The sequence below is a fragment of the Mus caroli genome, chromosome 5, assembly GCF_900094665.2.
Source record: "Mus caroli chromosome 5, CAROLI_EIJ_v1.1, whole genome shotgun sequence".
Taxonomy (NCBI): Eukaryota; Metazoa; Chordata; class Mammalia; order Rodentia; family Muridae; genus Mus; species Mus caroli.
The window spans coordinates 141,291,383-141,303,929 of record NC_034574.1 but is presented as its reverse complement, the minus strand read 5'-3'; the positions used below and the strand labels follow the sequence as shown (position 1 = coordinate 141,303,929).

The 12,547-nt window shown below is 49.0% G+C and overlaps 1 protein-coding gene across 1 annotated transcript in view; it reads left to right on the top strand.

Moving 5' to 3' along the window:
- Positions 1-421: 421 nt before the first annotated feature.
- The window catches only part of Flt1 (fms related tyrosine kinase 1), a 163,535-nt gene continuing 151,409 nt past the window's right edge, over positions 422-12,547 (top strand). Inside the window, exon 1 of the mRNA XM_021162004.2 lies at positions 422-1,166. Within this exon, the coding sequence (XP_021017663.1) occupies positions 1,103-1,166 (64 nt within the window). The 5' untranslated portion in view covers positions 422-1,102. The remainder of the gene's footprint in view (positions 1,167-12,547) is intronic.

Sequence of the window (12,547 nt, the reverse complement as noted above, 5' to 3'; positions counted from 1 at the left end):
AAAAAGATTTGTTTTCCATCCAGCGTTTCAGACCTAGAGTTCAAGTTCTTGGCCCTTACAAGTTGCAGGAGCGTGTCTCACGCCTTGGCTTTTTTAAAAAAAGGTAACATGTTATTCCTTGTTTTGCTTCTAGGAAGCAGAGGGTTGAGGAAATGGCTTGGGCGGATGCATTAATGAAGCCGAAAAAGACACAGACTCACTCCCTTGGGACCCGTGCTCTTTCCGAAGGTGCCTGGCAAGGCGTCCGGTTCCCTCGGACGCTCTGGGTCCAAGTGCCTTAAGCGGAGGGTCTCTGGCGCCTTCCTTCGCTGTCTGGCAACAGTCTGGCGGGGTCAGGGACCGGCGGGACCGCTCGGGAGAGGGCTCGACTGCGCCTCGTTCCTCGGTGCCAGGGACACCGTCGCGGGAGGCGCGGCCAGCTTCCCTAGGATAAGACTTCCCGCCCCGGGGGCAGGGCGGTGCACTTAACCGGTCCCCTACTCAGTTTCGGGCGGTCACCAGAGCTGAGTAAGCTCGGTGGAGGGAGCTGGCCAAGGATTTCCTGAGAGCGATGGGCAGGAGGGGCGGTGGCAGCAGGGCACAGAGCAAGGACCCTGAACCTGCGAACCTGCCCAGGGACCCGCGCGCCTAGCGCCACCGCACGCGCGCTCTGGCCCCTGGGCTACCCGCCCTCGCCGGCCCCCGCCCCTCCGGGAGGAAGAAGAGGGTAGGTGGGGAGGCGGATGAGGGGTGGGGGACCCCTTGACGTCACTGGAAGGAGGTGCCGGGGTAGGAAGTGGGCTGGGGAAAGGTTATAAATCGCCCCCGCCCTCGGCTGCGCTTCAGCGAGGTCCTCGAGAGGCTCGGAGCGCGGTGGCGGACACTCCCCGGAGGTAGTGCTAGTGGTGGTGGCTGCTGCTCGGAGCGGGCTCCGGGACTCAAGCGCAGCGGCTAGCGGACGCGGGACGGCGAGGATCCCCCCCCACACCACCCCGCTCGGCTGCAGACGCGGAGAAGGGCTCTTGCGGCGCCAAGCAGAAGCAGGAGGGGACCGGCTCGGGCGGCTGCGCCGTCGGCCTCGGAGAGCGCGGGCACCGGGCCAGCAGGCCGCGTCTAGCTCACCATGGTCAGCTGCTGGGACACCGCGGTCTTGCCTTACGCGCTGCTCGGGTGTCTGCTTCTTACAGGTGAGGCGCGCCAGGGACCACGAGTTGGAGTTCGGCGGGGATGGGCAGCCACGGGGTGGTCCAGGGGAAGCGAGCTCCGGCGGGAGCCGGGGACACTTGTAGCAGCGGGTACGACTCGGGACACTCTTCTCCTCCCCCACCCCCCAAGTGGGCGCCGCTGGAAGTTGGCATCACTGCTTGGATTCTCCTTAGCTCCACGCTGGGGTCAGAGCCAGATTGCCTGCCGGGTGTAGCCGGAGCCGCTAGTCCCCTACCGGGTTCCCGGGTAGGCGCTCGCTCCTTAGACTCTGGGAGTGCAGATCACCACACGGGTGGACCTTTCAGCATCCAGAGCCCGCTCCTAGGCTGCGGCAGAGTCCTCAAGGGCTAGTTGGAGCAAGCTAGATGTCAGAGAGGCTGCCCGGGGCTGGACAGAGGAGGGGTCGTTAGCGATGAGCTCGCTCCACCAGAGCAGAGGAGGACGGAATTGGGAGGGGTCCCGTGCCGGTGGCGAGCAGATGGAGCCCAGAGAAGGGCCAGCTCTGACTCCCGTACCCGCTTGGGTCCGTCCGGAGGAAGCTGGGGAACGCACAGTCTGCAGGGTTTCTTCCCCGCAGTTCGCTGAGCGCCGTCTCCCGGGTGGGGCCTCCGCGGTGAGGGGCCGGTGTGCGGTCCAGGTCGTCGGAGTGAGTGAGTGACTCAAAGCGACCCAGCAGCCTGGGGTCCAATCTTCAAGTTTTGGAATTTTAAGCCCTACCTTTAGGTTATGAATCTAGAAGAAAAAACAAAACAAAACAAAACAAAACCACCTGACAATTTAGACTGAAAGCTGTGGTTTAAGAAGTAGGTGAAGTCTGCGACCTCCTACATCAGCGTTCTCTAGGATATGAAAAGCGCGGGGGGACCGATCAGGGACCGACAGATTTTAGGAGCATTTAAAGTGGAGACCGTCGTCGTCCAAGGGTCAAAAAGCTGGAGGGACCTCGGGAACTCTAACTCCAGGTCTGCAGGCGGGAGGTCCCTTTGCGCAGAGACGCATACCAGAGCGTCTTTCTTTAAAACAGCGTGGTTGGGAAAGAAGATAGAGACTAAAGAGTGAGGTAGAATAGTAGTGGCCCCAGAAAGAAAGGCAGCAAGGTTTTAAAAGACAGTAAAAATGAGCCTTTTGAAATGGGAAGACTGTACTTCGTTTCAAAGTAATGACAGGGGTTTATAATTAAAACGGACTAAAATGGCAAAGCCAGAATCCGACGTGGCTGGTTAGGTTCTAAAATAATGATATTAAACGAGTTATTGTATTTCCTATTTCACAAATGTTTTTGAAGAGCTGCTTATACGGAAATACAACCGCTTCGAGAGTTTAAATACTGATTTATTATATAAAGGCAAAACTAGCTTAAAAGAATTATTGCAAACCCTTAAGTTACAGGGGGGGGGGGACAGGCGTTTTATTGGATTTTCTGCTTGACACATGTCTCTTTACTTTTTAATTTTAAAGCGGGTTGGTTTTGGCTGAGCGTAATTTTATCTGTTTGCGAACAGTGGAGGCAGATTGAAGCAGTTCAGGAATGTGTACGGAGTCGCTTTGCGCCGCTAGCCAGGCGCTGAGCCTCATCAGGTGTTCTAGCCTCGATATTTATTAGTTACCAACGCCCTAAGGACCATAATTACCGGTCCTCTCTGTAGCTATCGAGACCACTGTCTCTACAAAAGTTCAGTCTCCTGTTCAAGGCTTAAGACAACGCACTTAAGTCCACACCCTTGATTAGCTCCACACCAGTGTGCTCTCTTGCGCGGGCTCCTCTCTCTCATCCCCTCTGGCTCCGTCTCTGTCTCTGTCTGTCTGTCTCTGTCTATCTGTCTGTCTGTCTGTCTCTCTCTCTCCCCTTCCCCCTCACTTCCTCCTTCCCTCTCCCCTTCTCCTGTCCTCCCTTACTTTTCTTTTAAGCAGCTGACATTTAGAGTTTGGTAGAACTAATTAGAAATACTTAAATTGTGGGCTTGGGGTGTGTGTATATGGTATTCCCAATAGTAACTCTGAGTTAAAATAAAAATTATGCAAATAGTAGCAGCCAGGTGTGAGGGCCCTGTCTGTATCCTGAGAACTCAAGGCCTAAGGCAGAAGGGTGGTGAGTTCTAACTAAGAGTGGACATTGGCTATGGAGCCAATTAAAGTCAGGCTGAACCACACAGGGAATCCTTTCTCAATAATAATAATTAATAATAATACCTATTCCCAAATTGAATAGAATGCATTTTTTAAAATATAGTTTTACATAGTGATTTCTATTTTTTTTTCTCTAAGGCTTACACAGTTGTGCTTTTCCAAAAGTTGCATATTTTAAATGGTTATTATTTGAGTCCCTTGTGGGTCCATGTTGTTTTCCAACTTATCAATCATCTTGCAGATAAACTGTGAACTAGGCTTTCTATTAAAAAAAATTATTAGTGCAGCATTTTTTTTTCTGGTTGAAAAGTCTTTAATAGGCTATATAGTTTCTTTTTAAATGATCCCCAATTGGCATTTTTCTTTTAAAAGTGGAGAAATTTTGTTTTTCTGTTTGTCTGTTTGTTTGTTTTCTCTATGCAAGAGTTTCTTTCTGTAGCCCGGGCTGTCCTGGAACTTACTCTGTAGACCAGATTGGCCTCTGCCTTCTTAGTGCTGGGATTAAAAGTGTGGGCTGCCACCACCTGGCCTAAAACTATGGTTGACTTCCGAAGGCTCCTTTTCAACTATAAAATTCAGTGAAGGAATTCCACAAAGCAAACAGATGGGGTCCTTCCGTTTTCCCGGCTCCCTGCCATTCTTATGCATGTTAATGGGTGCTAAGCCCTTTGACACCCTAGCTGATGAGCTAGGCTGCTGCTGCCATCGGGGTCACACCTCATCTTTCTCTCTGGTAGAATGTACTAGACCAACCAATTAACTTGGTCTTTAGTGGGCTTCTTTTTGCATTGCAGGGGGTGCAGGGGTGGACTGATCAAGGATGCATCCCAGATGCCTCAGCCACTGCATCACTATCTTGGGTCTTTTTTTTTTTTTTTCCCCCAGCAGAATGTGTAACTATGACAGAGGCTAAATCACGTTACCTATACTGAGGATATCTGTCACTTTAACCCACTCCCCCCCACCCCGTATTTCTTGCTTAAAAAAATTAATCTTTTTTAGTTCTTTTTTTTTTAAACAGCTATGTTCTAAAACTGTTCCAGATTACAACAAGGCTAGTAAACCTCTTATTTAATAATTAAACCTATTTTTTTCCTCTCCGAAACTATGGGGACATTTCTGAATCCTTGAATGTGTGTAATATAGAACTTGAAGTGATATGTATACCCTACCCCCAAAAAAGAAAAAGGCTTTATAGTGACACTAGCCCCCCTTCCCTTCAGAAAAGTGGTTCCGTGGAGGGAAATTACGTGGTGTAACACAACAGAATTGTGGCTGATCTCTACCCAACAGGACAGTGGTTTCTGTGATGCTTTTGATTGTGTGTGCGCGAGTGAGCCTCGGGATAAAAAGGGAATTCTAGGAGCTGGGAACTAGTGAACAGGATTTGGCTCAGCACACACTAGGTGCTGTGTAGGTTGGTGGCACACACCAGGTGCTATGCTGTCATCGCAGGCTGAGAACCATTTTTCAATGTCCTTGATACTGTGTAGAGAGGAAGAGGACATTTGAAGATCACAGTGGGCTCTATTTTAAGTAACAATATATTATACCACGAGCAGCTGAAAGCATTAAAAAAAAAAAAAACATATTGTGTTGGATTTAGCTTAACAGAGCAGAGTGGCTCCTAAGGAAAGACGTGGCCCCTGCCAGACACTTTCCAGGACTGCCGTGGAGGCCGAATCCTGTGGTTCCTTGGATGCTGCACCCTGATGATTAAGTTGCTGGACTTTGTTCCAGACTGAAGGAAGGGAAGGAAATGGGAGGAATGGAGTATTTGAGGGAACTGGAGAGAGAAGCCTCTGACTTAGTATGCAGCACTGTCGGGGTGTGTGGGGGTGTTCATTAAGGAAATGGTTCTACTCAGTCTGCTGAAGATAGTGAGCGAGGTTTCCTGCATTGTTGCTGGCCGGATGTGGGGGGGGGATGTCAAGAATTTCTGGGCATTTCCCATCCGCCTTTGCAAACCTGGATGCTTGAAGACCATTTCTGATTCCTGCCTCTGTCTTCCATGCCAGGCTCCTTGGGAGGGAGACTCTTCAATCTTGGCTCTCTCACACACATTTGTTGTAAGAGTTCCATGGGGGCTCAGGTTTGAAAGTGGAGAGAGCAGTTTTGTGATATTTGCTCAGCTCCCACGTTGGCCAGTGGCAGACCCAGGATGACCCCCTGAAGGTCAATCAGCAGTCCACATTTCTGCTGCATCTGTGCTTTTCCTCCACAGGGACAAAGTAGGGAGGGAGATGCAGATATTCATTGACTGAGCACTTCCATCCATCTTTCCTAAACCATGATATCTACTCACACTTGTAGTAGTAGTAGTAGTAGTATTTTGTGGTGCTGGGGATCAAATCTAGCACCTCTCAGTAGCTCAACAAAGGCTCTACCATTGAGCTACCTTCCCAACATCACCTTAACTATGAGATTGTCTTCTGCTAAAGCTCATGGGAGAAGGCGTTACATTCAGAACCTCAAGGCCCCATGGTACACATCTCTGCTCTCAGCACTCAGAAGGTAGAGGCAGGCTGATCTCTGTGAGTTCGAGGCCAGTCTGGTTTACAGAGTGAGTTCCAAGACAGCCAGACCTATACAGAAAGACCCTGTCTTATAAACACAACACAACACAACAAAAAGATAAAAAGACAAAAATCAAAAAATCCAAAACCAACCAACCAAACAAACAAACAAACTTAGAAATTATAGCTGCTTAGTAGTCCATGAACATATTTATAAGATTTTCCTTTGTGAGCCCTTGGGTTCCCTCTTTGGAATAGCCGTGCTCTATGGTGCTGGTTTAATCTGTCATTTGGTCCCTCCACCTTCTGTTTCACCTATGCTAACTCTGCCCCTCCTTCTTAGGGCTGGGCCACCTCTGAGATCATTGGCCCCTTCTCAATTCCCCCCTCCCTACCAGGGAAACCCAGGGCAGCAGGGCAGCTCCTCCTGGTAGCACTAGACAGAGTGGGGGCTTTACCTCGCCACTGCCATCATCCTGGGACCCAAGTATGCAGCCTCCTGCTCTCATCTGCACCGCTTGTATGTTAGCTGCCTGTCTGTGCCCTTCCTCTTTGGGGAAGAGCCTGTGTCTAAGTTTTTCAGAAATGTTGCTGGGGAGGATAAGTGAGTAGGGTCACCACACAGCCCTCTCGAGGACACCTCTTAGAGTAAGGTATGCTTTATTTAATTCCTGTTTGTTCATGTGTTCTTGCCTGCCCGCGGAGCCTCTGGGATTACTTAATGAGATTGTTCCCAATAGCTGTATGCGTGTGGGACATCACACCTTACCCCATAAGCATGTGGTTTTCTCAGTTAACAATTAAAAGAAAATTAAGGGCTAGAGAGATGACTCAGTTGAGTCAACAACGACTGAGAGCAGTTGTTCCCCCGGAGACCAGAGTTCAGTTCCAGTACCCATGTTGGGCACCTTCGGCTCCTGAAGATCAAATTCTTTCTTCTAGTCTTCTGAAAGTATCCCCACACAGGACTGGCATGCAGAACCAAGCACGCCATTTTTTAAAAAAGACTTTTTTACTTACTGTATATGAGTGTTCTGTCTTCCCTCGCACCAGAAAAGGGAATCAGACCTCATTACAGATGGTCAGGAGCCACCATCTGGGTGCTCCCGGGGCAGGTGAACTCAGGACCTCTGGAAGAGCAGCCAGTGCTCTGGACCTCTGAGCCATCTCTCCAGCCTCACACATCAAGTTTTTAGATTAAAACCTTAAACATAAGGAAAGAACTGGTCAATAGCTGAAAATAAAACTACAATCTCTGAACTTATTTCTTTGCTTATTACATTTATATATTTACTTTTATTTCGTGTGCACTGGTGTTTTACCTGTGTGTATGTCTGTGTGAGAGTGTCAGAGACCCTGAAATGGGAGTTACAGAGGGTTGTGAGCCACTGGGTAGGTGTTGGGAATTGAACCTGGGTCCTCTGGAAGAACAGCTAGTGCTCTTAACCTCTGAACCACCTCTCTAGCCTCCATCACTGAATAAAAAAAAAGAAAAAAGATCTGTATCTCTGGTCTGAGCTCAAGTTGGTCCCTTTCTTTACCCCAACCCTGTACATGCTCACAACACACTCCAGCACTCTTCTTAAGAGCCAACGGTTTCAGTGTATGTGTGCATGCATTCGAGAACATACACGTGCGCGAGCGCATACACACACACTCACAGTATATAAGAATTGGTCATTTGCAAAATCCCCAGGTGCTTTTTATTGCCACATTCAAAATGGAGAAATATGGATTTAGTGAGGGATTTGGGGTCATCTCCAGTACCAGGGTCCGATTTCTCTGCCCTTACACTCTAGTGATGACCTTTGGCTGTGCGGTTAAGAGACAAAGGCCAGGCTAGCCACAAGCCTTTCCTGGCTCCCCCTTAGGTCTGATGGCCAGTGGGACTCCTGCATTCTATTCCTAATCTTTACACAGACTCAGGCTTAGCTCAGCCCTCCAGTCAAAGCAGATAGATGTCATCCTAAGGAAGCCATAACTAATCAAATGACTGATGTCTTAGAAAACATGGATTTGGTGGAGAATGGTAAGAACAGCATTAACTAGCCAAGATTTAACAAGAAATGAAGCTCTGCGAGGCATTCACTTCCAAATGCTGGAATGAACACCAGCGGTGTTCGATACCATTTTCCAGAATGTTTGGCTACAAAGCAGCGGTATCACTGCCTGGTTCTGTGACTGCCAGACCCCCCTGTTCTCCCTCTGGCTGGGAGGCTGGTGTGTTTTGCGTCTGTGCTTTGCCTGGCCTTGCTGTGGCGCCGTTCTGGCCAACACTTTAGAGTCTGTTCACAGATATTCACACTGCTCCCAGGCACAGGTCAGCAGGTTTGTCCTTCCATTGCATGGGTGGGGTCTACATGGGATTTCCTTTCAAGCCACAGACCCACCCATGTAGTCTACAGAGGCAACGCTCTAACAATTACCAGATTCTTTTGTTGAAAGAGGCCTCAAGTGAACCTGGTTTGACCAAAAATCCTTGGCTCTCATTATACGCAAATATAAAATCAATCACTCAAATTTGAGACCACTTCCAGAAAAACCCTGATGAGGGCTTAACCCGCCAATGGATTGCTAGAGAATCTTTGTAACTGCACAGCCCTGGTCCTCAGCCTGGGTTGTCTGTTAGTCAACTTGAGGAGCTATAAGAATCCACTTACTTGTCTCAGCTCCCCTACCTAGCTTGCTCCATGGTTTTGGTGAGACCCGAGAATTGATTTTAAATTACAAGAGGATTCCAATAGCCAGCTGAGATAACCACAAGCAACATTAGGGCTGGAGAGATGGCTCAGCGGTTTAGAGCACTTTGATTAAAGTCCTTGGGATTGTACAGGATTGGCCTGAGCCATCTCCTCCACCCCAACTGTTTGCTTTTCTAACAAGTTCTGGGTGAGGCTGATATACCTGGCCTCCTTGGGGACCTAGGCCTCCCTAGGGCTCATTATAGGGGCCTGGACACGTGGGAGGCAACTCCCCAGTGATAATCTGGAACAGACACTAAATAGGTCATGTCTAGATTATGGGGTGGGGGGGAGAAACAGTTTCATAGGATTCCCACCAGAAAGAGTATGCATTGGTGGATTTTGACAGAGGAAATACCTAGACACCAAGGGCAAAGCCACAGGGTGTGTCCAGCCAATGTGACTAAAGACAAATTGTTGCCTTCTAAGAGCTGGGGTGCTCTGATGGTTGGATGGCAGGAGCTAGAAGCAAGAATTGAATGTCAATTTAGACAACACAGCCAACAGTATCTCCCAAACCCATCTTCTTTCCCGTGGCATTCAGCCTCCCTTTTCCTAACTCATCACTGGTCTTGGTCAAATTATAAGCCTGATCAGGACACCTGGGATTACATCAGTCTAATCCCACGCCATTCCAGTGGGCCCTGCAAGGTGCTCTCTGAAGACTCACTGATGGTTTGTTTTACTATGGAGACTCCCCATCTCTGTCTCCCTGGCTGGGTTCAGTGCCCTTGACCTGGGTGACTGACTTCTGGACCTGCTAGAGGAAAATGCTGATACACGATGGTTGGATCTGCATTGTCCAAAGCCACTGCGTTGTGGGAACATGAGGCTCGAATTCTCCTTGCTAGACATCAAATCCCAAGCAGCGTCCCTTTCCTTGAGAACAGTAGGGATTCTAATCGGTGTTTGAAGTGATCACGAGTGGTGCCGTCAGACACAGAGTGCCCAGCCCCTTGTTTTTGCAGGGTGGAGGCCAATAGTTGTTTGTATCTTCCATCTATGGAAGCATGGCAAGCGGTCCCCACACTTGGTGGCCCATGTCAGTTGGGTACATCTCAGTGTGCTGCAGGTTAGACTTCTGGGCCCTCTGCTGGTGGTTTCCTTTAGCTCCCGCCTGAGTCTCTTGGACAACCACAGTCTAAGCAGTTTCCCTGAGAACTTGGTACTGGGGTCCCCTCCCATGTGGCCTTTCCTCCCTCAGTGGTGCAGCCGGGACTCTCTCACACAGAGACAGGAGCTTTCCTTCAGTTCATTGAACGGTGTCTGCAAGGTGTCTGAAGGCCTGCATTTTGGAATTCCTACATCACGCTGTCACATTCTATTGCTCCAAGCTAGACCTGGCCCAGATTCCTGGACTGGGGAGGCGGCTTCTTCTGAGGGGAGGGGCAACACCATTTGACACTTCCACTTTGCTTTTCCGTCTTGGCTAGAGCTTGGCCCAGAAAATTATAGTAGCTGATAAATAATAATGAGTGCTAAAAAATATCTTGGCCCTTACAATCGCTTGGGCAAGATGCGATTCTGACCTATGGGACGGGGTTCCCATTCATAAAGCTTGTTCGTGACACACAGGCCAGGGTTAGCCTGGCATGCAGAGTTGGCAGAGCAGCCTCTTAGGATGATTGTGATTCCAGTAAGGGAGCCAGCTGGTCCTGGAGGCTGAGTGTTAGCAGCTCTGTGGCGGCGGCAGCAGCGGCGGCTGCTGCTGCTGCTGCTCCTCCTCTTTCTCCTTCCCTGCCTTCTCCTCCCTTTCTCCCTTCCTTCTTCTCCTTCTCTTCTTCCTCCTCACTCCTCCCTTTCTCCCTCTTCCTCCTCTTCCTGCTCCTCCTCCTCCGCCGCCTCTTTACCTGGCCTCACTGTATTGCCCTAGCTGTCCTGGAACTCCATGCTGTAGACCAGGCTGGCTTTAAAATCAGAGAGATCTGCCCGCCTCTGCCTTTCAAGTGCTGGGATTAAGATCAGTTACCACCATGCTCTGCAGCTTTGTAGCTTCTTGAAGTCTTAGCCCATGGAACCCTTGGCTCTGTTCTGAAGAGACAGAGAAGCTGTGGTAGGGTGTGTGTGTGTGTGTGTGTGTGTGTGTGTGTGTGTGTGTGTGTGAAGCGACCTCCCCAGCTGTCAGGCGCTTTTGCTTGCACATCTCACTGGTTCCCAGAGTTAGGTATGGTGCTCGTAGCACTGAGTGGTTTCTACTGACAGAACAGTGTGGTGAGGTCATGGTTCCACCTTTACTGCCGCCACGCTGGTACCAAGTGGAAACAGGAACTCTCCTCGGTACACCAGGCTTTGGGAACGGGATGTCTGTCTCCGGTAGTAGGGAAAGCTGGAGTTAATCTGAACCCGCTTTCGTCAGTCCCGGAATCCCCTCTTGGTGTGTCACAACCCAACGGAAAAGTAGAGACGGAGAAAGAGCCTTCGTGGGGTCCGGGAGGGGGAGGGGGTGTTTGTTTTCTCTGGGCTGCCCCGGTCAGTCTGTCCTTGGAGTTTTGCCATCCTCAAGGAATGTGAGAAGCCACTGCTACTCCATCTTAAAGTGACCCTGGGAGATTTCACTACCGTGTGTTGAAGACAGTGTTAAGATCTCGATTAAGGCAGACTTTTCTCTCTGTGGCCTTTCTTATTGTGAATAGCCAAGAACACTCATCGAGATATCAGAATAGGATCCCCGAAAGCCATTATGAATATGGTATGATAATGTCCTTCCAATGTGCAAAGGATCATGGGCCAAGGGTGCAAAGCTCTCATTTAGAGGGTCTGGAGTAAAAGCCAAGGCTGCCCTCTGACGGTGTCCAGAAACCCCATGCTCCTCCAGCAAGCACTCTCTACATCCTACACCATAAGGGACTTGGTGCTTCCTAGGGGTGAAGCAGGGCATGGCCAGAAGTATATTATACATGAAGGTAAATGCTCTGGGTACCTGAGTGAGGGTGGATGCTCATTCTGTCCCCCAGAATGGGAAGAGGAAGAGATTCAGATTCAGAGGGACTCCTCTGCAGGCTTGGAGCATGCAGGCTTCTTGGTAACCATCCAACACCGGCGCTTTCAGCTTTGATGGAACCCTGAGGCTGGGGGATAATTGGATAACTTGCTGAGAGCCACACACTGTGGATTGGTCAGGGTGGAATTCAAATGTGTTTTTCTTGACTTCAAAATCAGCCCTCTCCCCAACATTTGTTCCTAAAATAGCTTGATGAGGGAAGCCTTGGGACTCAAGAAAAGGCAACAGGTTTTGTTTTCGGGTATTAGAATAAAAGGCCAATGCATCTGTGGGAAGACAGTGGTTCAAAGGCCTTTGGCAGAGGCAGTTTTCAGTCTGGGGCTGATTTTCAAGGTTGAGTCCTTGTACAGTGAATGACACTAGAAGCTTGTGTGTATGTGTATATGTGTGCATGTATGTTCATGTGTGTTTGTATATGTGCGTATGTAGGTGTAGATATGTTTATGTAAGTGTGTGTGAGTGTGTATATGTTTGTGTGTTATGTGTGAATGTATATTTATGTGTGTATGTGTATATATATGTGTGTGAGAGTGTGTGTATGAGTGTATATATGATGTTTGTGTGTGTGTGTAGATGTATGTATGTGTATATATATGTGTGTGTGTGTAGATGTATGTATGTGTATATATATGTGTGTGTGTATGTGAGAGAGAGAGTATATGTGAATGTGTATATGTGTATGTTTGTGTGTATATGTATGTGTGTGAGAGTATGTGTATGTTTGTGTATGTGTGTGTGTATATGTATGTATGTGAGAGTATGTATATGTGTATGTTTGTGCGTATGTGTTTGTGTTGTGCTGTAGCTGGACACTGAGCAACTCTGAACATTGGACAACACTCTGAGCTGGATTCAATTGTAGCTTGTGGTATCCTCTCCTTCTCTTCTCTTCTCTTCTCTTCTCTTCTCTTCTCTTCTCTTCTCTTCTCTTCTCTTCTCTCCTCTCCTCTCCTCTCCTCTCCTCTCCTCTCCTCTCC